This window comes from Myotis myotis, unplaced genomic scaffold (genome assembly GCF_014108235.1).
Source record: "Myotis myotis isolate mMyoMyo1 unplaced genomic scaffold, mMyoMyo1.p scaffold_m19_p_17, whole genome shotgun sequence".
Taxonomy (NCBI): Eukaryota; Metazoa; Chordata; class Mammalia; order Chiroptera; family Vespertilionidae; genus Myotis; species Myotis myotis.
Window position 1 is genome coordinate 41,631,040 of NW_023416321.1, and position 27,288 is coordinate 41,658,327.

The following is a 27,288-nucleotide window of genomic DNA, read 5'->3' on the forward strand; positions in this document are numbered from 1 at the left end:
CAGCCGCTTCCCAGCTCTGGGTGTCCTTTTCCTCCCCATCAAACAGGCTGCCCCACTGTCAGCCTCGGGGAGGGTCAGGCAGACGGGGCCCACCGGGCCACAGGAGCCGGGCGCACGGGCGGCAGCCCCCTGCCCCGCGCCCACCGCTCGCCTGTGCTTCCTTGCAGCCGTCCAGATCCACATCCTGAAGGCGGACAAGGCGGGGGACTGGTGGAAGTTCACCGTGAGCATCATCTCCGTGTACAAGCAGGGCGCGAGCCGCATTCGGCGCGGTGACCAGAGCCTGTGGATCCGCTCGCGGGACATCGCTTGCAAGTGCCCCAAGATCAAGCCCCTCAAGAAGTACCTGCTGCTGGGCAACGCGGAGGACTCGCCGGACCAGAGCGGCATCGTGGCCGACAAGAGCAGCCTGGTGATCCAGTGGCGGGACACGTGGGCGCGGCGGCTGCGCAAGTTCCAGCAGCGCGAGAAGAAGGGCAAGTGCAAGAAGGCCTAGCGCGGAGGCAGCGGGGCGGGCGGGCCTGGCGGCACCGCAGCTGCCCGGGGCCCAGAGGGCTTTCCCAGGTGGGGGGCGAGGGGCGGGGCTTCGGCGGGGGCGGGGCCTCGGCGGCGCCTCTCCTGGTGGCCCCGCCCCTCGCCCCACTCGGCGCGCCCCTGGCGGAGCCGCACGCGGGGAGGGGTGCAGGCCAGGCCAGGCCCTGGAGAAATGAGGACGAGACTTAGCTACCTCACGGGCTCCTTCCCGAGCAGGGACGCGCTTCCCTGGGGCCAGGCGGGTCGCCGCGGTGGGGTCAGGGCAGCCCGATCTGGGTCCCAGGGCCTGACACAGAACGCGCAGGTGGTGCCGCACCTGCGGCTGGCGTAGGGTTATGGAGAAGGGGACGTGAGGAGGAGAACTGTGAATTCTCAGGCCCCCAGTTGGGCCAGGGGCTGAGCGAGCCCGGCCAAACCATCACCCAAACGTAAAAGACTGAAAATCCCCCCCTTTTCCCTGACCCCTCTTTGTCACAGGACCCCCTGGTTGGGACAACTTGGGCCCCGTCTGAAGGGGCCAGACAGGCATTTGGGGGCAGCAGGGTTCCTTCCCCATGCAGGCGGTGGTCCGTTGCCACCTGCTGCACTGGTCCTCCCGGGTGGGGCGAAGCAGGAACCCTTGCTGGCCCCAACCCCACCCCCACCCCCACCCCCCGGGTTTAGGTGCAGCCCAGGATTCTGGCCCAGGCAGAGGGCTGTGGACCCAAAGACACCCCTGAGAAGCTCGAGCCGGGTGGTCATGCCTCACTGAGCTGCTTGCCCGAGGAGGCACTGGGAAGGCACAACCTCCCAGAGAGTTTCCTCTTTGGAAACTTGGAACCAGCCCCTTTATGACATTTTCCAGGGGAGGGGACGGGCTCGGGCTGGGTTTATGGCAGTGACACTATTTGTGTAATGACATCAGCTCCCACCAGGCCCCTCAGCAGTGTTTGCAGCTGGGAAGGGCCTGGATGGGTATGGAATGCAGGCTGCAAAGGCGGTCACCCCGGCTGGGGGAAGGGGCTGGCTGAGTCAGGACCGGGTCTGTTGGCTCAGCAGGGCACAGTGTGCCCGCGCCACGGGCAGGCAAGGCCAGGAATGACCAGGTTCGGGGAACCACGGGAACCATGACCACTTCCTGCTGCTGCCCTCACTCCTGGCTCCAAGGGGCAGCAGCTGCTGGGCCGAGAAAGCCTGCTGAGCTACCCAGCTGCCTGCACCTGCCTTGGACTACCGCAGGCAGAGCCTTGCCTACCCTTCCCGGCTGTCCCCTTTGTGCCCTCCCCTTTCCAAAGCTCAGAGACACTGCCTTCAAGCAGGCAGCCCCCACAGGGCCTGTTCCTATGCCCAGGGCCCACGGTCTCCCTTCCCGAGCTCTCGGCACCTGGCACAGAGTTAGCGGCCTGGCTTCCTCCTCACTCAGGACACTGGCTTCACTCTCCTTCGAGTTCGCCTGCTCAGAAGGGTCACACTGAGTGTGAAGGCCGCCCTGTGGTCCGGCCCGCGTCCGGGCTGCCGTGTAGCGAGCACCTGCCCTGTGCCTGGCACTTTACCCACACCCCCCCGTGGCCCTCACGACAGCCCCGTGAGACAGGGATCCTTGCCCATCTCACCAGTGGGGAAACGGAAGCACACGTGCCCAAGGCCACCAGGAAAAGCGGCAGAACTGGACTCGCAGTCCAGGGCCAGGCTTGCTGACCACGGCCCTGCTGCCCCGGCCCGCTGCGCACCAGCTCCCACAGCAGCTGCGAGGGGTGCTCCTGGGAGGTCGCCACGGAGACACGCCCTGGTGGCACCTGGCGAATGGAGTGTGTGGGGTGGGTGCAGTGACATCTTCAGAGGTGGAGCCGGGGTGGTGGGTGAGGCGCACAAACACAATTTGTAGGTTAAAGGCTCTGAAAGGGGCCTTGGCTGATCTAAGACACAGCAGAAAGGACATTTGGCTGCCTGGTTGGGGGTGGGGGTGTGTCTGGGGTGTGTGTGTGGAGGATTCCAGGAGAGACTGGTGGCAGAGGTGCCCCCGTCGGGGGGAGAGGACAGAATGGCCCTGGGGAGGGATATTTGTCTTCCCTGACTCCAGGTCCAAGACGGGAGCATAGGGACCGCTCTCCTAGCAGTGAGCCCTCTGACGCCAGCGCGGTTTGCCGAGTGCCATTAGCACCTCGCAGGCCTTGGCGTTTTGCTGGCCCACAGTCCTGTAAAGGCACTCGCTGCTTGGGCTGGTCCTGTTCTGTTTACACCGGTCTGGCTTCTCTGCCTGCCTGTCCACAAGGGTGTGGCAGCCCCGCCACCTCCCCCCTGGGTCTGAGTCACCCAGGTCCATCCGAAGGCCAGCACTGGTGGTCTCCGAGGCCCCCAGCTCTGGTGCCAGCAGCCTGCCAAGCAGTAATACATCTTGCTTTAAACTCAACCAGCCTCACCCTCCTGCTCTGCCCCTGAGGGCAAAGGCCACCCAATCCACCCAGCAGCCTGGCCCCTGGGCCACGTGTCAGGGCGGCCGGATTTGTCACCACAGGCCTCCGCACCTCACTGACCCAGCCGGAACCCAGCCCCCAACTTCAGCGGCGAGGACCCCTCCCAGAGGAAGCACCTCGTCCACCAGGAGGAGATGAATAGGAACTGAGGTGTGCCCGTTTGTACAGTTAGGAAGGGATGTAAAATGAACTAGATTTTGATTCTGAAGAGTGTATTAACCAGAATTGTGATATGTAGGTATTTGAAGAAAAACACCAGATTAGTCCTTTTTTGTTTTAAAAGATTCCCCACTTGTCCTTTTTCTTACCTGCTGGGTGGTCTGGAGCCCCTGACAGCGGAGTGGCTGCTTTACTGAGCATATAGTAAAGAGGACGGGGTGGAGGGAGGAGGACACGGGCTGCCCGGACTCACCTGCAGCCCTGCTTCTGTCCCGAGCAGGGCGGGAGGCAGCCCCGCAGGTCCTGAGAAATGGGCGGGAGGCTGTGAGCTGCCCCAGGCCCCCAGTGACCTGGAATTCCGTCTCCACAGTAGCGCGCAGGAAATGGGTATCGACTTTCTTGGGTTGGCCCCAGGTTGGAATGAGACCGAAATCGAGAAGATTCTGAGTGATCAGGAAATGATCCCCCCAGGAAACTGAAAAACATTGGGACCTCAATGCTCAAAGGAAGCGCCCCTATCACACCCCACGAGGGAGACAGAGTAGACCAACTAGACTCACCGGTGGGGTTCCTGGGCCACGGTTCACAGCCGCAGACATGCCATACCCAGGGGCATCACAGTGTGTACTCTGAGGCCTCGCCTCTGCCACCCCAGCCAGCCCACTCCTCCTCATTTGCCATCCCCCCCCCCCCTCCTGGGTGCACTACCCCCCACCCCCTGCGTTCCGGAATTCTGTTCACTCAGAATGGTAAATGTTTAGTTGTGACCATGACATTGGGTCAGTGCTCCTTTCCAATGCATACTAATATATTATGGTTATTATATATGAATATATTTAATGACATGGAAAAAGTTGTGGATTTTTTAAAGTTTTTTTTGTTTGTTTAGAGTTGTAATGGACCCAGATGGAACTTGTAACGTGGGCCCCACATGATAGAACTAAATGCAGATATCAATTAAATAAACTCTTGTACACTGTTCTCTGTCTCCCAGTCTTCACTGGTGGTCTGAGCTGGGGGGGGGGGGGGGGCATGCGGGAGGGGGAGGACGGCAGGTCTTTGTGCCATTTAAGGAACGTGGATTCTGTGCTAAGAACTCCCAGCAGGACAGCCACTGGGTTCCCAGAGCCTGGGACAGAGCTCCAACTACCACAAAGCAGATAAATAAAAAACAAAAAGGAGCCGAACTGGTCTGGCTCAGTGGATAGAGCGCCAGCCTGCGGACTGAAGGGTCCCAGGTTTGATTCCGGTCAAGGGCATGTACCTTGGTTTTGGGCACATCCCCAGTGGGGGGCGTGCAGGAGGCAGCTGATCGATCTCTCTCATCGATGTTCTGGCTCTCTATCCCTCTCCCTTCTTCTCTGTAAAAAAATCAAAAAAATATTTTTTAAAAAAGAAAATAAAACAAAAAAGAAAAGGCCGCTTTGCTGCGAAGTCCTGGGGCCAAAAGTCTCTCAAATGGGTTGAGCTGTATTTAACACTCTGAGTGCCAACCAATATCCTAGGAACTATGCTAAAATTGCCAAGGCATTTTTTCTGATTTTACAGCAGTTTAGAAAAAAAAATTATGAATCGCAAGTAAATGAAGTTACATATTCAAAAACTTAAGGAAACCTTTACTACATTGACGTATTTAGCAATATCATCATCACTAATAAAAGCAGACTTAGAACTGGATGCCATTTCGAAGCTTTGATAGCGCTCCCGGCACTTTAGGCAAAAGACAGGAGGAGCGCGATCACGCTCCCCAGCACTGTAGGGGTTAAGTTCCCCCAAACCATCCCTGGGATCCTTACCACTCCTTGGGGCTCCAGGTCTGGGCACTGCAGGGGCGGACACACAGGTACTCTCCCCACCTGATCCAAAACCTGCAAGCAGAGGCTTTGCCTCTCACAGAACATTTCCTGAAAGCCAAGAGGAGACTGGGGAGAAGACAGCAGGGTTAGTCAAACTCGGGAAACGTTTAGGGCCATTGCTCAAGGCTTTGTGCGGTGCAGGGCTGGGGCTGAGCTCACCGGGTTTCTGAGAAACTATATTTAAATCTCCAAATGGTTGTGATTTCTTTATTACACAAACAATCCAGCCATTAGGAACACGTTGTGTTGCTACGCAGCGTGGCCGATCGGCACCAGGAGGCTGTCATTTCTGCACCCGGCTGTTCTGTAGACAAGTCTCCGCCGTGGGGCTGGGCTGGCCCCTCAGCGCGCCGATTCCGCTGGCACCTGGGAGGTGTGGAGCCCGTGCCTGCTGCGTGGGGCGCTGGATGTGGTGCCCTCGCCTCTCCTCAGGAAGAAACAGGCCAGCCCAGCTCCTCACCGGGTCCGGCTGGGGACCAGGAACTGTTCTCGGAGCCAGGGGTCAGAGCCGGGGCAGCCCCAGACAGGGCTGGCCTTGCGTCCCGATCAGTCCCAGGAGTAAGTCCCTGCTGGAGCGGCACTTCCTGACCCTGGGTGGTCGGGGCGGAGGCAGGAAGAAAACCCGCACTTTCTGCAGAATCGGGCTCTTCCCAAGGCCAGTTGGGACCCAGCTGGGCCCTGCAGGGCTGAAGGCCGAGAGGCCGGGCCAGAGTTTGTGCTGCACTCGGAACTCTCCCAGCTCTGGTCATTCTGTTCACGGGCCCAGTCCTCCCGATGTGGCTGGTGCCTGTCCTTCCTAAAGACGCCGTCTATGATCGAGGGGCCTGTCCTTGGGGACACCTCCACTGCCGGGCCGTGTGCTGGCAGCTGCAGCCCGTCCCAGGCTGGAGGGAGACAGGCTGGTAAGGGACACACGGGAGCGTGATGGAAGCCGCCGCTGCCTCCGGCCTGCCTCACTCTCTACGGAGAGAGGGCATCGACAGAGGCCACGCTCACAGCAGGGCATAAGCTGGGTCGCTGCTAAGAGCTGGCCAGGTGGTCAGGAAAGTCCACGCTGGAGGCTGGAATGGTTAGGCACAAGGAAGCCGAGTGACCCCAGCAGGACTCGGGGCCCAGCGCAGTCCAGTCCAACGCCCAGAGCCTGCCGGGTGCAAGGCCTCCCAGGGCCCCTGTCAGAGACGCGCCCCTTCTTGAGGCCCGCCCCGCCCTTCCCAACATGCTGCCTCCTCATGGCAGACACACTCCTGGGTTTCAGACTTCGTTGCACAGACACCTCTTCTCTGCTCTTTTAAGACTAAATAAAGACGTAAGAAATACGCCAAGAAAAACTGGGAGTGGGCACCAAACAGCCAGTGAGAAACACAGCGCCGGACGGATGAACTCATCGCTTCATCAGACCGGAGGCTCACCGGACAGCAGCTCCCTTCTGCAAAGAGGTGACTTGGGAAGAAGTCAGAAGTACAGAGCAACGAGAGGAAAGGTGAATCCTGGCCCCCTTTTTTAAATAAAGGGGGGGGGACTCCACTCAACCCGGGGGGCTATTGACTAGATAAACGATGGTCTTCAGTCTTTGCCAAGAGCTCTCATGCCACCTGAAGCTGGAGCAGCAGGGTGAGGGCTCAGGGGAGCCGAGGAGAGGCAGGGAGGCTGGGGGGCAGGCTGAGGGTCGGGGCTCTGCTGGCCCAAGAGATCAGGGGCAGGCCGGCCTAGGGCTAATATAGACTAAGCTCAGCTACAGCTAATCAACTTTCAACGGAGCAGAAGTCCCCACTGTAACCAGCTATCTGGATTCCTTTATATGGTATCCAGACTGGAAATGCTTATAATTAATAACCAGTTAAGTTAAACAATACTTACACTGTTATTTCACTCAAGTCTATTTCCACTGAAAAAACGCCCGAGGTATGGGCGCCACATCCCGCCCTCGCCTTTCCTCTCTGCTCCGTGAGGTCTCGCTGCTCACAGGGCAGGCTCAGAGCAAGGCCACCCGGGCTGCGCTCCTGGCACCTGTGAGGGGAAGGGCAGGCCTTCCCAAACCCGGCCAGATAGTGCCGGGTTAGCTGTCACCCTAGAGTGGCTCCAGGCAACAGACCCCCAGAGTGATTGGGGAATGCCTCGCCACTTCGGGTCTGCCCTTCACTGCAGAGTGGGGTGGCTGTCTCCTGGGAGAAGTGCACCCCAAGAAAGCTACGTAAGGAGCAGGGAGCCATCCTGCCCAGCACGCCTACCTCTGGGCGCGCACTGCCTGAGTCTGGATGGCAGGTCCCTGCAGTCCGACCTGGCCAGGCTTCCACCCCTCATCCCCCCTGTCCCCCATCCCCTCCCCGCACCCCACCCCGCCTGCAGGTCCAGAGAAGCGAGGTTGCTGTCCGGGTCTCCGGGCTGCAGAGCTGGTGGGCCTCGAGCCCACTCCTCCCGAGAACAGAAGCTGTTGTGTGCAGACATCAGCTCAGTGTTTGGCTTGAAAGGGCCTTTCCGTGCGGCGGAGCCAGAACGCCGTGGCTCCGGTTCAAAGACGCCCACGAGTTGCCGGGCTCCGTGCTGAGCAAGTCAAGAGGAGGTGAGAAAGTCAAACAGACCTTCAATGCAGCCTCCCATGAGCCCCAAAGTGGGGGCTCCAAGGAGACACTGTTTACAGATTTGGGGTTTTGCACGACACACTGAAAGCCGTGGCTCTCAGATTCCTGATCTGCTGTGGGTGATCCATCGGCAACCACTCCGCTCCCCACCCCCCAGCAGAATGCACCCCTGGCCCCAGTCCAGCGCGGCTCCTCTCCTTCCGATCCTGCCCATCCCGAAGCACGCCTGCTCCCTTTCCTCTCCTGGGCTCTGCAATCCAGTTCCCCAACAGACGGCGTGGCTCACTCCTACCTGCCTCCGCTCCCAGCCCTCTCACCCCATCAGTCTGTCCACAGGGGTCAGGTGACGCCCTCGTGTGCAAAGGTGCCCACAGTATCGAGGAAACCCACCAACCATCCCCAGGACTCCCCCGCACAGGCCTGTCCTCTGCTTTGCCTCAGGGAAGTCTTGTGCTTTGGAACCTGCCCCATCACCAATGTGAATTCTTTCCCCTTTTGCCAGAGAGGGCCAAGCAAGGCTGACTGGCCCGGCCTGCTTTCTGCACAGGCAGGAGAGGGCAGGAGCTGGCCCTCTGCCCTGAGGGCCGGGGCTCTGCTGGCCCAAGAGGTCAGGAGCAGACCGGCTTGGGGCTAATAGAGACTAAGCTCAGCTACAGCTAATCAAGTTTCAACGGAGCAGAAACTTTAGGCTCTCCAGCCTCCTCTCACCTGGAGAACTCGCCAACACCCCCAGGGGCTGGATGGCCCGCAGGCCTGCTCCCCGTCTGCCCTTTTCCATGGGGGCAGTCACACGCTGGGTTGCCAGACCCAGGTTAGGAGCCGAATAAGGCCCCTGACTCCATACACCCGCCTTTCTTTGAACCCTAAACAGTGCTTCCCAGACGGACCTCTTCCCTCCCCACCACCTCATGCACCGGCCGCATTCTGGCTGCTGATCAAGTTGTTTCAGCCTTGGAAACGGTTACTGTCACCGCAGAAATGAGAGAAACTGTGCCTCTGGGTCTGAAGGCAGCTCCGCTGAGTCCAGAGAGGCTGCAGCAATGGCAGCACCACCAGGAGCGGCGCGCCTGGCGGGGACGTGGGCAGGGAGCTGGGTACACACTGACACCGCGCCTGTCAGCCCTCGCGCCACTCCCTCCGCCCCCCCCCCCTCCTCCCCAGCTGGACAACGCGGCCTTGACCGTTCGCTGATTTCCTACGTGGACACACGACCTCCTAGCAGACCAGACATTCCCGGTTACTCACTGCCTGTGCGCTCCGTACCATCCCCCAGGGCGCCCGCGCACTTTGGGGGGGGGTGGACTCCACTGTAGCCGTGGCAGCGCCCACTCGAGGAACCTTGGGCTGGCACAGAAACGACCAAGGCTGACGCGAGAGGGCCGCCCTGGGCCTCAGACTCCGTCGGCTCTGGGGCTGCCACGCAGTTTGCTTTGACCGAAGCCACGCACATGGAGAGTTCAGAGCTTTGAGGGGATTTATTGAGAGCAGCTTCCGTGTATCAAAAGGTGCTGAGCTTTTCTCCGTTGCCGGCAGGAGTCCAGCTGGTGGCCCCGCTATTGCCACTAGCTGGTAGGCCAGACCGCAACCACCACAATGGCCACGAGCAGCAATAAAATCACCATCATCATCCCTGAAAAACAGGAGCAGAAGAGACCCTGTGAGTGATCCACGTGGACGAGCATCCCGCGCCCTGAGCACCTTCAGGGAGGACGGCAGGTGCCGTCCATCTGCTCCCCGGGAGCCTTTACTTTGTGCTTCGAGGTGTGTTGGGCGCCGGCACCCAAGGGCACGGCCCAAACTCTGCTGTGGGCAGTGGGTGCAGAGGGGAGGCTCCGGGGACGCTGGCGAGTCTGCAACCCACCACCTCGAGAGTTGTGCAGCAAAGTGCAGGAGCTCCTGACAGCAGGGCTGGGGGGGGGATCCAGGGAGGGCCCCCATCCAGCACTGTGTACGCTCGGCCCCCAGGTCTAGCTTCTGTGTGCAGCCCGACCCTGTTTCCTGTTTGCATTGATGAGACACTGAGAAAGGAAAGGGCTTCTGAGTTTACAAAGAAATTCATTCTAGAATCCGTTATCTCCACCATCCACACGGCTTTGCCTTTTCTTCTTGAGCCCAAGATACTTATGTCATCCATCTGTGAAAATACGCAATAGAGGGGCTTTTCTTCACATGTACATTTTTGTTAGTATTTTTTCTGTTTTATTTCCTAACATTTCTTGGCTGGGAGACCAAGGCCAGCATCAGCCCTCGGGCCAGTCTGCTCCCTGTCTGTGCCCAGCTCCACCCACACTAGCACCTGCCAACCCCACCCGCCTCTCAGCGCATCCTGGGACAGGCCTGCCCATTCCTGCAGCGCGGATGAGGAGGCCCACGAGAACGCCTACCCTTCGCTCACTGACTCCCACGCTTCCCGGTGTGTAGTGAGTGCTGACCACACCAGGCACCCGAGGCCAGCATATGCCAGAGGTGGGCATGGTTGCCACAGAGCAAGCACTCAATCATTTGCCTCCTGAAGGATCCCTGAGCACAGAGGCCCCAAGAGGGAAGTGAGCAGCAGATGGGGTAAAGCACCTGAAAATGCTCTATAAAGTAACAGTGAGTCGAGCCCACAGGCCCACGTGGTCGTGGCCACCAGGGCTGACCACCTCAGACCGAGGAGCTGTTTTTGGAGAGGTCAGGGTCCTGAGAGTTCAACAACTTATTCTCTCATGGGAGGCCATCAGCTAGAAAACAACTGGTCACATCTGGCTCTTTCAATTTCAATTAATTAAAAGGAAATAGAGTTAAAAATTCAGTGCCTCAGTTGCACTAACCGTATTTCAAGTGCTTTAGAGCCACACGTGGCCAATGGCTACCATATTGCCAGAGACAATAAAGACCATCATCATGGAAAGTTCTTTCCGACAGAACTGAGAGTGTGGGGCTTTGATTATCTTATTCACTGCTGCACCCCAGCTTCCACGACAGTGCCTGGTGTGGGACTCAATACATAGCTGTTGAATAAATGAATGACGGGCTGCTCAATGCCTTTTCAACACTCACTCTACACTTGGATAGCTTCCCACGCTGGGAATTCTGTTTTTCCCTCTTCTTGAGTCAGTTTTGTTAAGTTATATTTTTCTGGGAAATTGCCATTTTTTTCCTGAGTATTTAAAAATACTGGAATAAAACTATTCATTGTATTCTTATAATTTAAACACTATGCTAAATCTATAGCCCTGGCCGGGTAGCTCAGTTGGTTAGAACATCGTCCCAATACACCAAGGGTTTGATCCCCTGGCCAGGGCACATACACAACTCAACCGATGAATGCATAAATAAGTGGCACAACAAAGTGATGTTTCACTCTCTAAAATCAATCCATCAGTAAAAATTTAAATGCTAATCTATATCTATGTCCTTCTGTTTATTTCTAACCATTATTTGTGCTCCCTTTTCTCTTGACTAGCCTTGCCACAAAGTGTGCCTGTTTACTAATCTTTTCTAAGAAAAAGTTTTGACTTTGACAATCATCTCTCATTTATTTTCTGTTTTATTAATTTCTGCATTTATTTTCCTTAATCCTTCTCTTCTGGATTTACTTTGCTGTTCCTTCTCTAACTTCTTGAGTTGAAAGTTAACTCATTCACTTTCAATCTTCTAAATATTACCCCTCTAAACCTATAATTTGATATGAAATAAACACTGTTAGTTTCCAAATTATAAATATTTTTTAAAATTTCACCCTGACCAGATAGCTAGCTCAGTTGGTTAAGAGTGTTGTCCCAATAGGCCAAGGTTGCAGGTTCGATCCCCGGTCAGGGCACATACAAGAATCAACCAATAAATGCATAGATACGTGGAACAACAAATCGATGTTTCTCTCTCCCCCTTCCTCTCTCTAAAATCAATAAATAAAAATTTCAACAATTACTTCTTTGGCCCAATAATTATTTAGAAGTGTGTTTTAACATTTCCAATTCATTGAAACATACTTATCAGAATGTATATTTTTAAAATTCTGCAATAATACATGCTCTATATTTTGATGTGAAAATATCTGTGATTGCTATTAGTGACAAAGTCACAAGTTCTAACACTACTGTTGCCTGTTAACTGTCCTCTTAATTGAAGAAAATGCTAAATCTCCATTAGAGGTTAGTGAGAATAAGAATGCAATCAGCTTTCCCCTCCGTGTTCAGACTCCTGAATTCCAGCACAGATCCCAGGGTTCACTGGCATTCACAGTGTGAATTTACAACCCACCCACGTCAGCACGGCACGCCCACAGCTCTGAGTCCTGAGGAGCGGCTTAAAAATGTGCGGCAAGCTCCCCTGTCATCGCCCTGTGGCAAGGGGCACTCGTTTTCAAAGACACCCACCCCCTTTCTTTGGCGATCCAGGCTTTGAGAGCACTCCCTCAGGGGAGCTGAGATCTCCCCCCAGCTTTATGTGGACATACACCTTCCTGCATCGTGGGCCAGCAAACCGTGGCCCAGGGGCCACATCTGGCTTGTGGGCTATTTTTGTATGATTCATAAGCTAAGAATGATTTATATATATTTAAAAGATTGTCAAAAAGCAGCCCAGTTCAGGGGTTGAGCATCAACCTATGAACCTGGAGATCCTGGTTCGATTCCCGGTCAGGGCACATGCCTGGGTTGTGGGCTCGATTCCCAGTGTAGGGTGTGCAGGAGACAGCCAGCTGATCAAGGATTCTCTTTCGTCATTGATGTTTCTCTCACCCTCTCCCTTGTTCTCTGAAATCAATAAAAGTATATTTAAAAAAAAAGAAAAGAAAAAGAAGATGCCACACTGTCTGTGGTCTGCGAAGCCTCACTTACTGTCTGGCCTTCACAGAGCTGGGCCGAGCCTGCTCTGTGTCGCTGTGGCCGACAATGACCCAGCTGTGCATCAGTCGCTCATCCAGGTGCCGGTTTCTGGTTCTCTCTCCATTTGTTTCATCCGGGGATTTCCTGTCTTCCTTGTAAATTCAGCTAAGCCTTAACATTTTAGGGGGTGTTGTAATATTTTATCTAGCACTTTAGGATGCTTATAGTGAGGGGTGTGTGTGTGTGTGAAGATTATCTCCATCCATCTTCTTGCCAGAACCGGAAGAACAAATCTTCTCATTCGTTTCTGCCTCCAGAAACACCTTTAGGTTGATCACGAGCTCCACGTGGGCAGGAATCCCCCTACTTCTGGACGGGGGTGAAAGGCTTACATTGCACAATAAAAATATGATGGAAATGGGGGAAGCAGACAGTGAGGTGGGGCGTCAGGGGCGAGGGCTGGCCCCCAGAGCCCGGGCTGACCCTGAGACCGGGGGAGCGGGGGGAGTTTTGAGGAAAGCAGAGCTCACGAGTGGTGCGTCGGGGAGAAGGGCCGTCACGTGCTCAGGTGGGTCAGAGCCGGAGCGCACGAGGCCGAGGGGCGCCTCAGGCAGCAAGGGTCCTGGACTGAGGCTGCGATGGCCCAAAGGAGAGGCCGACGCAGCAGAACAAGTGATGAGAACCAGGAACTCGAGAGCAGTGACTGGTTGGGAAACAGAATCCTCACACCCGGTTTCAGTGTAAACACACGGAACGGTCAGTCCCAGGGAAGAGCCTGCGCCGTCTCCCGCTTGGGCCACTGCAGGGACTGACCCGCCGCTCCTGTCACCCAGCACAGCGCCCACAGTTCAGCTGGAATGGGAATCTGATCCGGCGACTTCCTGGCTTGAAGCTCTCTGATGGCGCCCTAGCCAGTTTGACTCAGAGGATAGAGCAATGGCCGGTGGACGGAAGGGTCCCAGGTTCGATTCCCGTCAAGGGAACGCACCTGGGTTGCAGGTTTGATCCCCAGCCCTGGTCAGGGCGTATGTGGAAGCAACCAATTGATGTGTCTCTTTCACACTGATGTTTCACTCTGTCTCTTCCCCTCCCTTCCACTCTCTCTAAAAATCAGTGGAAAAATACCCTCAGGTGAGGATGAACAACAATAAATTCTCCGACAGCTTCAGCTCAAGTCCAAACTTCCCAGTGGTTACAAGGCCCTGTACAGCCCAGCCCTTCCACCCCTGAGCCACACTACCCCTGTGGTCTAGCCACCCTGGCTGTGGGTCCTCAGCGGGCCAAGCGCCTTCTTACCACCAGCCTGTTCTCTTGCCATTCTTTCGGCCCAGACAACGCTATACACTCTTGGCTCAGTTAATCCCTCCTTGTCCCCCAAATCTCACGAGTGTCACTCCCTCGAGGAGCTCCATCCAGACCTCCAGCGGACCGTTGTCCCTCTTGCTGTCCCTCTCTCTCTCTGTCGTGGCCCTTCCTACATCCTAGCTTAGGTCCTCAGTGACTAGCTCCTCCGCTGACCCGTGAGCGTCCAGGCACCGTGCCTGTATAGTCCACCACCCGACCCCCAGTGCTGGGAACAGAGCCTGGCTCCCGAAAGGGGCCCAGCAGATTCTTTTTTATGTAATAAATAACGTACTGAGTACCTGGGCGGCACAAGAGCCAATGAAAAGGACACAGAAGCAATGGTCCGGAGTGAGAGAGAAGCTGAGAAAGGTGTCAAGGAGGCCAAGAAAGGAGACAATTCAACAGATCAGTGCTGGTCTCCAAACACTGGCACAGGGTTCGCAGAAGGGAGGGCAGGTCCGTTAGAACTATTGTCAATTCCGCATTTCTCTTTAAGCTGCTGATTGCTCTTTCACAGAAACTGTGAGTTATACAAATGGTGCCACAGTGAAGGTGTGACAGGGTACACAATACCTGTGAAAAATGGAAGCACTTCAGCCATTGACACAAGAGATAGTGTCACTTGATAATATGTGATAAACTGGGCTCTTGTCCCGAGATGAAAAGGGAGACCGGAGAGTAATGCCCAATAAGACTCTTACATTTCAAACCCTTTCAGAACAAACAGGGGCCACTGGGGAGGAGGTTCTCAATAGATTTAAGCAAACCGCTGTGCACAGAGGGCCAGCGGAGGAAGTCATTCCGAGACCGCAAGTGACAGTGATAAGCAAAAGCCAGTGGTGGCCTTTGGATTCTGTTGGACAAAGAGCAGGTGTTGACACACCTTATCGCCGCGGTCCTCTCTCTGTAAGGAGTGTGGCTTTCCTGGAATGTGACCGCGGCTCTGGCACCTTTCCTGAATGGAGGCTCTCTTCTCTAAAGCATTTCACAGAGGAGCCCGGGCCTTCAGGAAGCCGGGAGAGCTCAGCCATGCTGTGGGAGGGACATTCACATGCCAGGTCTGCGCTGGCTGCCATGGGCGGAAGGGGGGTGCAAGGGGGTCGCCTCGCTGAGTTCTCAGCAGCAGAGGACTCTCATCTCTTCCAGGGGAGGGAGAGGGGGTTCTGGGAGGTGGCTCTCCTCTGTAAGGCCCTATAGCAGGGGTGGGGAACGTCCGGCCCCTGGGCCACGTAAGGCCGGCAAAATCATTTGGTCTGGCCCTGCCAAGGCATTAGGGGTGAGTTAATTAAATGTTTGACCAAATCCAGCAGCTCATGTTTAAGCTGATAATGCTGTATGGCCCGAGAACGATGTTATAAATATCCACATGCCCTGGGCAGAAGAAAGGCTCCCCGCCCTGCCCGACAGCAAGAGGAAGAGCTGGGCTGAACCCGGTGGGACTGACCCTGGGCCACGCTCTCGCCCTTTCTCTGCATCGGGGGCCTGTGCGGGGGACCCTGTCTCCCACAGTGTGGGGTTGATCAGGGAGAGGCCCAGACTTCTTTGGGCTGCAAAACTGGTATAAAGAGGTTCTTCTGTCTTGCCTTCTTCTCTTTTCTTTCTCCTCCCTTCCTTCCTGTATCTCTCTATGGTGAAAAAATTTAAACAGATACAAAAGGAGACAGAGTATAATGCGCTGTGATGAGCGCAGCGCTCAGCTTTAACAAAGACCCATTCACGGCCCGTCCGTGGACACCTCACCCGCCCCTGCCCGTGCGTTCTTCTGCAGCACATCCAGAGCCACTCCTAGTGAACACGTCAGTAAGTACCACTGAGAAGGCAGCATGAAAACGAAGACGCCGCCGCCACGCAGTGCGGGGCTCACAATTTCTTAGAGGCGGGAGGTGTCCGCCGGGCAGAGCAGGACCCCGTCCCCATGGGAGGGCCAGAGCGCCTGCGGTGCCAGGAGAACCTGCTGGCATCAACATTTCTTAGAGGCGGGAGGTGTCCGCCAGGCAGAGCAGGACCCTGTCCCCGCGGGAGGGCCAGAGCGCCCGCGGTGCCGGGAGAACCTGCTGGCATCCATCACCTGGGAGAGAGCACTTCCTTCTCCTGCCTCAGAGGAATGCTTCAACCTCGGGGGCTGGTCCCCCATCCCAGCCAAGGAAATAGCTGACATTTCAGGACGAGGAAAGACAGTTGAACATCTGGGAAGCTGCCAGCTTCTCAGACAATGGATGCTCTCTGCCCCAGCCCTGCGCAGGAACACCTGGTGAGCTCCTGACAGCGGATCACTTCCTCCGCTTCGCTCGGCCCCGCCGGCGGTGTGGCGGCGGCGGGCACCTGGCGAGGCAGGCTTTCCTTCCCGGCACCAGCGCCCCTCTCGGGCGGGCATGCGGAGCCGCTTACGGGGGCGGACAGAACTGTTTCCTTTGGTCAGTTTACCAGATGAGTATTACTCAACCACTTACAATATTTACAAGTCCAGCTCAGAGCAATTAAAAAAAGATGTAAGAAAATAAACTCCTTTCCAAACAGGGAAAGGACATGAAACAGTCTCTCAGGAACAGGGCTGTGTTTTCTGAAGGTTGTTCCTCCGGATTAATGGTCCCTATTTCTTCCCAGGGAAACACTGGACCCTGCAAATTATGGAGGCTGTGCTGCCAACACCTCTGCCTCAGCTGAGCGTAGGTAACAGCTCCGTGCTCACTAACAAGGAAGAGGAGAAGAGGGGAGAGGAGGGGGTGGGCGGATGGAGAGGGAGAGAGAGGAGGGTAGAGAGAGAGAGACACCTCCATACTGGACACCTCTCCCTTTAGCTGTAGGAAATGTGGGAGATAAGGATGGTGGGAGAGGAGGGGGATAGGGGGTGAGGGGTGGCAGCAGGTGATATGAAGGGCAAGTTTATTTAAAAGTCTTTTTACCTGGTTTTGTTTATCACAAGGAAAGTCATGCTGGTCGCCTGCTGTTGGTTGTTTTGAACCAAAATACATACTCCCCTGCTGTCTGCCGGCTCTCCCCAGTGGAGCCGTCAGGGCCGACAGACGACTCTCACACACTGGTAACCCCCAGACCCACGGGGGGCATTGCTGCAAGGATCTTGCAGGTGTCTGCCCAGCTGTGCCCGCCGCTAGGTGACATTTGCTTAAGTATTAGCTGTCAGATGCTTGCAGCAGACTCCTGAGTTAAGGTGGGGAATACGCAGGAGAGAAGACAAAACTGGAATATTTGTTTTCAAAAGTTCATGTAAATGTTCCCTTTAATCCCATTACTGGGCAAATAAGCGAAGAGAAGAGCAGACGCCTGCAGAGGTGAACATATTGACATTCTGACTTTCAGCTGAATGCCTGGAGGCCTGCGGTCACCCTCGAGATCCCCCTCGGTCTGGGCTGCCCGCTCGGAGCTGTTTGCTTTGCCGGTTGCCACCCGCGTGGGCACCTGCCACCTACCTCCAGCGCCTACAAGCTCAACTATGCTGGGAAATGCCATGGGCCTTCGGTTTGCCCAGAACGGGTGGCGGGTGGCAGGCCCCGAGTCGTCTGTGGACTGTCACACCAGGTCCCACATGTTCATTTCCCACCACAGAGCTTCCAGGAGACACGGTGACCAGTCCTCCCTGACTTGCTGAGTCGGCTCTGTTCTTACTGGCCCTCGCCCACCCCTGCAGGCTCACCCTCTCTGTTGGTGGTAACCCTCCCTTGCACTCAGCTCAGAGGCACCCATCTCCTCTGCTGACCTCACATCCTCTTTCCCCTCTGCTTCTCCTCAACACCCTCCCACCCCGCCCCCCCGCAGGGCCAAGGCGCTGCACTCAGCTCAGCTCCCACTCCTCTGGCAAGACCCTGGGCCCGCCGGCGTGGCCCCTGGAGTCAGGTAAGCGCAGCCAGGCTGCTGCTCTTCCCCGCTGCCCTCCATCTTTGCACTCAGATTATCGTTCCTGTCTCTTTCCTTAGGTCGCGAATCTCCAGGGACAGGTCATGTGGTAGAAGGGACACTGGTTTTAGGAGTCGGGGGACCTGGCTTCGGACCTGCCACTTTCTGGCTATAAGATGCTGGGGATGTTCCTTTACTCTGAGTTCCGGCATCTGGAAAACAGCCTAGAATGCTGCTTCCGTAGGCTGGTGTGAGGGTCAACAAGATGAAGCACGAAACTTCTAGACCCAAGCTGGCACGCCACCAACGGGAGCTCTGGTGACAACAGTCACGGCTTGTATAACCCACTGCCCGAGAATGGCGCCTTGTGTACGGCAGAAGCTCCCTGAATGGCCTGGGAGAGCGCCGGCCTCTCGGTTTAACAACAGAAATAAAATGTCCTTCATTCCAAAAGGAAGAGGAACGGAAGCAGAGGAGCACCTGGGTGGCACTTGGGTAGGAACAGAGCCCGATTCCAGCCGAGCCTGGCGGGGTGACGGCGTCCAGGAAAGCTAGGCAGTTCGGGTGGATGCCTGGCAGATCCGTGTCGGGCACTGGCCACGGGAAGGACAGCTGTGCTGGCTGGGCCGCTGGCTGAAGTCAGGCCCCGGAGCCCGGCCCAGTGGGCGCCAGGTGTGCGGGGCTGTGAAAACCGCCCTGGGAGGGCTGCTGGCAGGGAAAGCAGGGCAGGGCAGGGAAGGGGCATGCATCGAGGAGGTCAGAGTGAACCCAAGGGGGTGGAAGATCACAGGAAGCTCGAGGGCGGGCGGCAGTTGTGCCCGGCACCGTACCCTGCTCAGCGGCATGGAGAATGGGCGGAGAGGGGCTCAGGGCCCGGGAGCCAGGCATGTTAGCTATGATGGCACAAATAATAATGACAACAAAAATAATAACAGGAAGAAAAGAAGTGAAAAAAAAATAGGAGCTACTGTTATGCCATGAGGTGCGTGTGCAGAGCCCGCCAGTGCTTAGATTCCTACTATTCTCACCATATGGCAGCGGGGCTGCTGGAACAAAGCTCCCCGCAACTTACAGGAGGGGACGGGCTCAGAGGCTGGTCACGCCACCTGCCCCGAGAGAGCCGCTGGAGCAGGGCCGATGGCAGGGCAGGACGGGCAGAGTCGGGTGCAGCTGGAAACCAGCCTGCAGCCAGGGCGCAGGGTGGGAGGGGGCGAGGGAGGCCACGGAGTCCTGGCCTGGCCAGCGTTCTGCACCCACTTCCTCGGGCTCAGAAGGGAAAACACAACCTCAAGGCTGGAGGGGTCACGTGGCGCTCGTCGAGGCCCAGGGCCTGGCCCGGGCCAGGGCTCACTAACCTCTGGCTCCATCTGCAAAGTGCAAGCTTCTGAAGGGAAACACCACGGCCTTTCCGAGGTGGCTCTTGGAGGGGGGGGGGGGGGGCGGGGGCGGGGGGAGACGAGCCCGGGCCCCATGCCTCCAGGACAGACGTGAGCTGGGGTGGATGGGAGGACAGAGACCTCCTACGCTGGCACTCAGCCCTGCCCTCTGACGGCCGGGCCTGTCCCTGGGCTGGTGCCATCTCAGTGCAGACGGGAGGTAACGCTCCACGTAAACAGAAAAACTCCAAGAGAATCAACGCACAGGGGAAGGCCGCTGCTGGGGGAGAGGAGAGCAGCAGAGGCGTGTGCTGCGGAGAGAGGGAGAGCAGGAAGCGGGGACGGTGACCTGAGAACAGGGGGGCTGGGAGGAGAGAAAAGCACTTGCCCAGAAATAGGAAATTAAAAGGAAGTAAGACTGTACGAGCAGGCAGAGGCGCGGACGAGACCTCGTGAGGGGCAGGCTCCCGGGTGCAGGCGTCAGGTGCGGGCACAGCCACAGGGTGGGAGGCGAGCACTCGGCCAGCAGGCCCCGTGGGAGAGCTCATCGCACGGTCCAGGGAGGGTCAGGCCCAGGAAGGGGGCCCAGTGCACAGCACACGCGGGCAGATCAGTCAGATCAACCACGCCAAAGCCCGACCCAAGAGACGCTCATTGAGCGCCTGCTGTGGGTCGTGCTCAGTGGTGCAGAGGTACACGCTGGCCCGTTCAGGGCCTCCCAGCCTCCGAGGAGAGGCAGAAAAATCAGCCCACGCTGCCTCCCCCAAACAAAACAAAAGCCTCCGCAGATGACACCTCCTTAGGGAGCCTGCAAAGACTCGGCCGTATTGCTGCTTCCTGCCAGAGCGGGCCCACTAGTTTCTAGGCCCATCCCCACGCTTGTCCTTAATGTGTTCTTCATTTCCCTTCCCAGAAGTAAGTTCCCCCAGCAATGGCCACAGTTCCGCGGCACAGTCCAATTGCAAATAGATAACCCATCACATCGGCAATCAGAGGCAGCCCAGGGCGAGTTGTCACGTCAATAATTTAATGCCCATTTGCTGGCGCTATCAGTGTTTGCTCAGAAACGTCCCCTTGCTGCCCGCGCAGTGCCCCTGGGAATGGGAATCTGTCTGGAGTCTGGCAGGAATTCAAGTGTCTTTGACAAGACAGTCGGGACCTCTGTTATGGATATCTTGTTTTGACAACTCCCTCTTGACTAAGTGTCAAAAGATTTCGGGATGGCTCCAGTCGGGCTGTGGATTCACCGTTCCAGCCCCTCATCTGGGCTGCAGGACGGGGAGCCGTCACCTGGCATCGATCAGGGAGGCGGGCTGGGCGAGGCGGGAGGTGCTGCTGCCCAGTCCTCACTCAGGTACAGAGAGGCTGGGCAGAGAGTGCGGCCATCAACACAGTCCTTTCTCAACACAGCACACGATCATCCATCTGATTTTTTATTTTTAAAGCAAATCATTTGACCAAGATGCAAAAAGCTACTGGGTGATCGATCTGAACTGAGTCTCTGAATTCCAAACCTCAGAAAAGCATAGTGTTGGGCGAGGGAGGGAGCCATGTCTGTCCAACCTGCCTGCCTCTGCTGTGAACAGCTGATGGGTCCAGCGGGGAGCTCTGTTCTCGGGGAGTTCTGGCTTTCGGACCAAGCAGCGCTGGGCTCGGTCACAAACGCAGCCGGAAGGTCCCAGGACAGGCCTCTGTTCCGACTCCTGCTGAGACGTGGCTGGCCCAATTATCCCTGAGATTCTCACAAGTAGCCCAGCATCATTCAAATAAATTACATGTTGTTTAACCTAAACGAGCCAGTCATTTCCTCTTACAGTAACCGAGACCTTTCAGGAAAGACACCATCAGCAGAAGTAACTGTTTGTCTCTAATTATTTGGAAAAAATCTGAGTAACCTGAGAACCCTTTCGCTTTGCCCATTTACTGCTGAGAGGACCCCTCGCTGCGAACGGAACAGCCGGGTCCCGAAGGAAGGAATGCCGCTACCACGAGCCTTCTCGGAGACCAAGCTCTTCTCGCTCAGCCGCATGTCCTGGGACGTCACAAGGCTGCTGTGGAGAACACTGTAGACCTCCTGGATCCAAGTGAGCGCGAGGTGCACTCAAGTTCTCGGGCAAACAGCGGAGCAAAGATGGGGCAGGAGAGTTCCTCTGTGTAAACCAGCGGCTCTCAACCTGGGGGTCGAACGACCCTTTCACAGGGGTCTCCTAAGACCACCGGAAAACACATATATAATTACATATTGTTTTTGTGATTAATCACTATGCTTTCATTATGTTCAATTTGTAACAATGAAAATACATCCTGCATATCAGATATTTACATGACGATTCATAACAGTAGCAACATTACAGTTATGAAGTAGCAACGGAAATCATTTTATGGTTGGGGGTCACCACAACATGAGGAACTGTATTAAAGGGTGGCGGCATTGGAAGGTTGAGAACCACTGGTGTAAACAAAGCTGACAAGACCCCCCCCCCCGGGGGGGCCCCACCTCCCCAGGGCACACGATGTAGGGCCAGCAGGGGTCCGAGTGAGGCAGGTCCCTGGGGAATGCACGCTGTTCCTGCCACCAACCACAGTGCTTTTCGTAAGAGCCACATCTACCATTAGCTGCTCAATAAACGTTTAATCAACAAACGAAACAGAAGACCCCACTCCTGATGAGGTTAGGAAAGCAAAAACGATATTTATAACCTCTGGATTTGCACCTCTATTGGCTTTTGATTTAACAAATATTGATTGAGCCTGTACAGGGCTCCAGGCACTGTTCTAGGCACTGGCGACACAGCACGAACAGAACAGGCAAGAATCTCTGCCTCCACCTCACTGACCTGTGTGTGTGTGTGTGTGTGTGTGTATTAAAGGGTGCAGTTGGTAAAGATAGACAAAAACCAAAGTAAGTAAATTCTGCAATGTGCTGATTAAGTGCTAAAAAGAGCATAGAGCTTATCCTCTTCGTACTGTGGCCTGAGGTGGCAGCTCAGAGGCATGACCCCTTTCCCTTGGGCCCTAGGAGCACGTGGGGAAGGAGAGCTAACATTTTCCAGAAACTGGCCACCCCACAGTGGGGTTTGGAAACATCGCGGGAAGATTAGGGTGCCTTCCTACGGGCACCAGGAGACTGGCATCCCTGAATGTTAATAATATGTAAGCTTAGGAATAACACATTACGAAGCTTTGCTGGAATGAAGGGTGATGTAATGACAACTGGAAACAGAAAAGGGACTTATTATGGAGTAGAAGGTCGAGCGGAGAGGGAGAGCGTGGGCATCCAGCACTTCCCAGGGCAGGGACACCCTGGTCGGGGAGCTCTGTGCCCGCCTGGTCTGCAGGACACGGGATCTGCCACGGGGTCGGGCGCAGAGCAGCGGCACACCGCTTCCTCCTGATGGGTCTCTCCCAGATGGAAAGTGTGCTTAAGCTGGCGGCCTGCACTGGGCTTTCACTTCAGCTCTGGCTGAGGGTCACCCAGTACTGGCCACCAGCTAGTTCTGGTGGGAGAAGTAAGATGAAATCAGATGCAGGATGTCACCCAAAGTCTGCCAGGATCCCGGCAAAGGCATTTCAGCTGAAGCGGGGACAGCTAGCACCACTTTGGTATTTTGGGTGGAGAGCCACTCTGTCATCTGGGAGGCCACATCTGCCCCCACTAATCCCAGCATTCCGTTGGCCTCCAAGGTGACACGGATTATATATAACCAAGAGCAGAAGAAAGATGACTGCTAAGAGCTGTGGGAGAAAAGAAAAATAAGGGCTGGAGGGAGAGCCAGACGGGGTCCTTTCACTTTAAGAGCAGAGTCATTCCCCAAATAACCAGAACAGATGTCAGGATCACTCAGTCTGGCCGTGAAGCCTTCCCCATCACGGCAGCAGAGAAATGAGCTCTCCTGTGTTCAAAGGTCCCCTGCTTCCAGTGGCCACCATCAGGGGATCAGGGGACTGCGACTCTCTGTCCCACTGACCTCCACCCCGGGTGCCACCTCCCAACTGCAACAGGACGACGGAGGCTGAGTGTGTGTGTGTGTGTGTGTGTGTGTGTGTGTGTGTGTGAGAGAGAGAGAGAGAGAGAGAGAGAGAGAGAGAGAGAGAGAGAGAGAGAGCACACGTGAGTACAAGCTTTGCTTCTTTGGGGGCCCGGAAGCCAGTTGGCTTCATTCAAATCAAGGGGCAGAACTGGGTAAGGGATCCAGTCCTCTGAGCCTAAAATCAGGTGGACACTACTGACCCTTAGCTCCCAGGCTGGTCCTGGAGAAGAAACGAGCTCAAATGCTTGGTGCTGAGCACACTACCTGGAACGTGGCATGTTCTCAAGTGACGGCAGCTGCGATTACCACCGACTGGAAACTGCTCTTGCGACAAAAGGGCAGCAGACACTTTGAGCATCACGTCTGGACAGGAGGCACTTGGAGCTGCCCCCTCTGTGATCACATGAGCCGTGCACATCTCCCCGACTCACACGCCAAGAGCGCAGGAGAAAGGGGCACTGGGAGAGGCTGCCACACTCGGCTTGAAAATCCGCTCACCTCACTCTTCAGACTCCCATCACGGAAAGAGACTTGGAAATGTATGCTTACGTAAAGTCTTCCACGACCTGCAGGCCGAATGAATGAAAACACGCAGCGGCGAGCACTGCGGCCTCTGTTTGCTCTCGCAGGAGGGACGCGCCACCTCTGCTCAGGTGCCCAGGCCTCTGCTTCGGGCCCGGGAGCCCTAACCTAACGGTGCCGCTGCAGCCGGCGCCTGGTGGCAGCGATGGAGTGAAAACGAACCGGCGCGCGGTCAGCTGCTGGTTTTTCATTAGTAGCAGGAAGGGAGCCATCAGAGTTGTGAGCCCCATGGGCAGCACCAACGCTGGTAGAGCGAGAACAGAAAAGAGCCTTGGAAGCCGCTCCGCACTGGGTCATGGAAAAAGGGCCTCCTACCAAAAGCAGCACCGGGCTCGCTGCTCCGGCTGGGAAATAGCAGGCGCAACAGGGACAGGCGGGCTGCAGGGCTGCGCCGCCCGATGCACGGTGACACTACAGGCACAGTCGCATGTGCGGTGAAGGGCTCTCCCTCACGGCGGGGAATGCAGCCACGACGTCACCTCCTGTCAGTGCCCTCCTCAAACACTTCACCGTCCTAGACACGTCCTCTGTGAGCAGCGTATCATCCGAGGAGCCATAATCTGGCCTTGCCAGAGGGGGTGCCGCTGAGTATAGTGGTGACTCTCAAGGTAGCAACGAAGGTGGGCGCTCCTAAGAGAAAACTTAGAGTGGACACTGGGTGCCCTCAGAAGCCCTGACAGCTCTAGTGATGTCACCAGTGAGCCCACTGAACAATGGACAGATCCCTGGTTATACATTCCAGGGTATGGTTGGCCTAAAAACTGTTGAGCAAAGATTCTATCGGCAAGAAGGGTGAGTAGATGTGCCTGAGGCCCTAGGATTCATGCAGCAGAGTCGAAAGACCGGGAAACAGCTGCACCTGAGGGAAGCGGCTGGGAATACTCTCTAGAGAAGTGTGGCTTATGTCACTGTTTAAGGATAAGGCCACCCAGGCAGAAGGCCTTCTCCTCTCCCTTCCTCCGAAGGTGGTCAAGGTGGAAAGGGCGTGGACCATAAAACACTGTCACAGAAAGGCACACACACCGACGACCACACTGAGCTCCATGGGCCACACACCAGCCTGTTCCGGCCAATCTGAGGCAAGTGCCAGTCACATCCCAGGCATGAAACCACCGAACAGCTGCCCTTCAAATGCGTGTTGTTAGTGCAAATAATAAAGGTGTCTGCAGATAATATTAAAATGATGTCATCAACTTCTCCTGATCTACTCTTCCGAGAAAAAGTAGAACAGACCATTCAAAATGTCAGATTTGGCTTTGAAATATTTGTTGGCTTGCATGGTCTGTCAGATATTCCAGAAATCATTTCAAAGGAAAATTAAAAAGTTGAATTATGACCCTTTCCCAGTGAAACAACCCAGCGTCCGCCCTTGGCCTCTCGTTCTCACATGCCGCCCTCCTCATGCCTCTGCACTTTGCAGGGACGGTTCACGGTGTTTCAAGCCGCTGCTGGCTTCTATGCACCCGGAACCTGACACCAGCTTTAGGCCTCAGATCAGAAATGCACCCTCCCCAGTGCCATGTGGCTCTCAAGCCCAAGGCAGTCTTAGGATGGCTTTTCTAGGCTTCTTCTAAATGCTGAACACATAGGTTACAAAAATAAACGTATCACTTAGGTAAATTGACTGGGTTCATGGTTTAAGTCTGTAGGTTCTTTGTGAAGTAGGTGGCCAGCACAGACATCATTTAATACACACGCAACATGTTTTTGTGTTTTGGTTGACTGGACTCAGTTGTTTACATGGTTTAGGTTCAAATATTGCTTGGATATTAAGAGTCAGTAGCATGGATTTCAAATGACATTTTTGCTTGGTGGTAATTAATGTAGAGATATTCTAGCAGCTAGAACAGTACTTTGCACATAGTGAGTGTTCAATAAATGTGTTGAAAAACGAATGAATGAGTATAAATTATCAATGAAATGGGTTATTAAGGAGCACTGGTTCTAAAGAACTTTAAAAGGATACAAGTAAAGTAAGTACAGTTGGTATTGCCAAGCTCAAAATATATTGCTCATTAGTGGTTAGTAATTTGCATATAAAATTCTAGGATAATATATTCTGTGTGTATCTTTAAAATAAATGAACATAGTTACATTTTAGTGAAATGTTGGGATTTTACCGGACGTTCACGGGCTCATGGGTTTCTTTCTAACACAGATGATACAGACTCAGAATTCTCAGCCAAGTAGACCCTTTTTGTGTCGAATCCAAAAGCTCCAGTTCAGATTTCATTCATTCCCTGTAACTTTTTATCACCCTCTCTTTGCAGATATCCCAGAGAAGGCTATTACTCAAAAAATCACCTCAAGCTAGAAATGCCAGGCTTCTGTTTAGAGCAGTGCTGCTCAGGGCACGACCTCAGTGCGGCGGCATCACGGATAATATTCAGATATTCACGGATAATGGTCAGAAAGGTAACTTTAGGGGCCCTGCCTCACTCCTCCTGAGTCTGAGCTTCTGGGGGTGGGGCCCAGGAAGCTGGGTGTTAACAAGCCCTCCATGTAATTCTTCTGGCGCTAAAGTTTGAGAACCACTGGTGTGGAGGTTAGGATCAAAAGTTCGCTAGCAGTTCTCTGCGCTATATAATCAAACGCCACCTGTTAACGTGCTAGGAAGGGCTGTGGCTTTCTCTGGGCTCTAGGAAGACAATGAGCCGGGGTCCCCAGCCGGTGGGGAGGCCACTGTCCTGGAGGCAAGAGAGGCACCACGGACTGTCCTTGGAGACACAGCCTCACGAGGAAGAGGAGCAGCCAGAGTTGTGCTTGACACACAAACTCGTTTGCTGTCACAATTCACCCCCGACCCCACACCAATATTACCTTGGCCTCATTTCCTCTGACAGAGGTAGTTCTGCACTAGGAGGTCTGCAGGACCACGGCAGCTGCTGGAGTGACCAAAAGCTGCTCTCACTTAAATGAGAGCCAGTGAATCATCCCCGCTGGGTTGCCAGACTTTTCTATTTAGCATCGGGTTGAGCCAGATGGCCTCCCCTGCTAAGGAACTCTGACCCTCTTCTTGGTCACAGGAGCCCAAGGGAAGGCCCGAGAGAGGAAGAAGAACCTGAGATGAGAACTACGTGATGGAAGAAGCTGGTGGTTCAGTTTCAAAGGCAACGGCAGGATTGCAAGGGGCCAGGGTGACCTTCCTTTTCCCACACCGAGGGTCCTGGTCTTGGATACCGTTGGTACTGCTAGTGCACCTGAAGAATGAAGAATTGGGATGCTCAAGCACTGGGTGCAAAATCAGTCAAGAGGAGATGCCTTGTCATTCACACACAGCTAGTCACAGCTGCCTGCCAGCCCAGAGCGTCCCCCGACCTAGCATGCTGGAGAGCTGGCTCTCAAGCCCGGCAGACTCGCTGCTCACAGCCTTCTTCGAGCACTGTGGTGAGGAAATGAGAGCGGGAATGTCTGATGATTAGTTCCTTATGGCCCTGACATTCCTGAAGTACACTCTTTACACCCCTGGAACACTTCTGCATTCTTGATAGCAGGCCGGCAGTGTGAGTTTTCCTTTCAGAGCACTGTCTTTTATTGACTCACAATATCCTAGGAGCGAGACTTGCCTCCCCCTCCTCACGCCCCTCCTTCACCACGGCCACGCTCTCCACGCCATTCCTTGTTCTCTTTCTAAGAATGCAATAAACATTTCAGCACGATCTTTTCAATCCACATTATTTATAATATTCCGAACATCCATTGGGCCTGGCT

General features: G+C 55.3%; 2 protein-coding genes across 3 annotated transcripts in view; one reads left to right on the top strand and one right to left on the bottom strand.

Annotated features, from left to right (window-relative positions):
* Positions 1 to 4,127, top strand: part of NTN1 (netrin 1) — a 180,466-nt gene extending 176,339 nt beyond the window's left edge. For both annotated transcript variants that reach the window (XM_036341586.1, XM_036341585.1), the window contains exons 7-8: positions 168 to 559; positions 632 to 4,127. In XM_036341586.1, the coding sequence (XP_036197479.1) occupies positions 168 to 496 (329 nt within the window). In that variant the 3' untranslated portion in view covers positions 497 to 559; positions 632 to 4,127. The remainder of the gene's footprint in view (positions 1 to 167; positions 560 to 631) is intronic.
* Positions 4,128 to 9,032: 4,905 nt separating this feature from the next.
* The window catches only part of STX8 (syntaxin 8), a 230,323-nt gene continuing 212,067 nt past the window's right edge, over positions 9,033 to 27,288 (bottom strand). Inside the window, exon 8 of the mRNA XM_036341589.1 lies at positions 9,033 to 9,211. Coding sequence (XP_036197482.1) covers positions 9,144 to 9,211 — 68 coding nt within the window. The 3' untranslated portion in view covers positions 9,033 to 9,143. The remainder of the gene's footprint in view (positions 9,212 to 27,288) is intronic.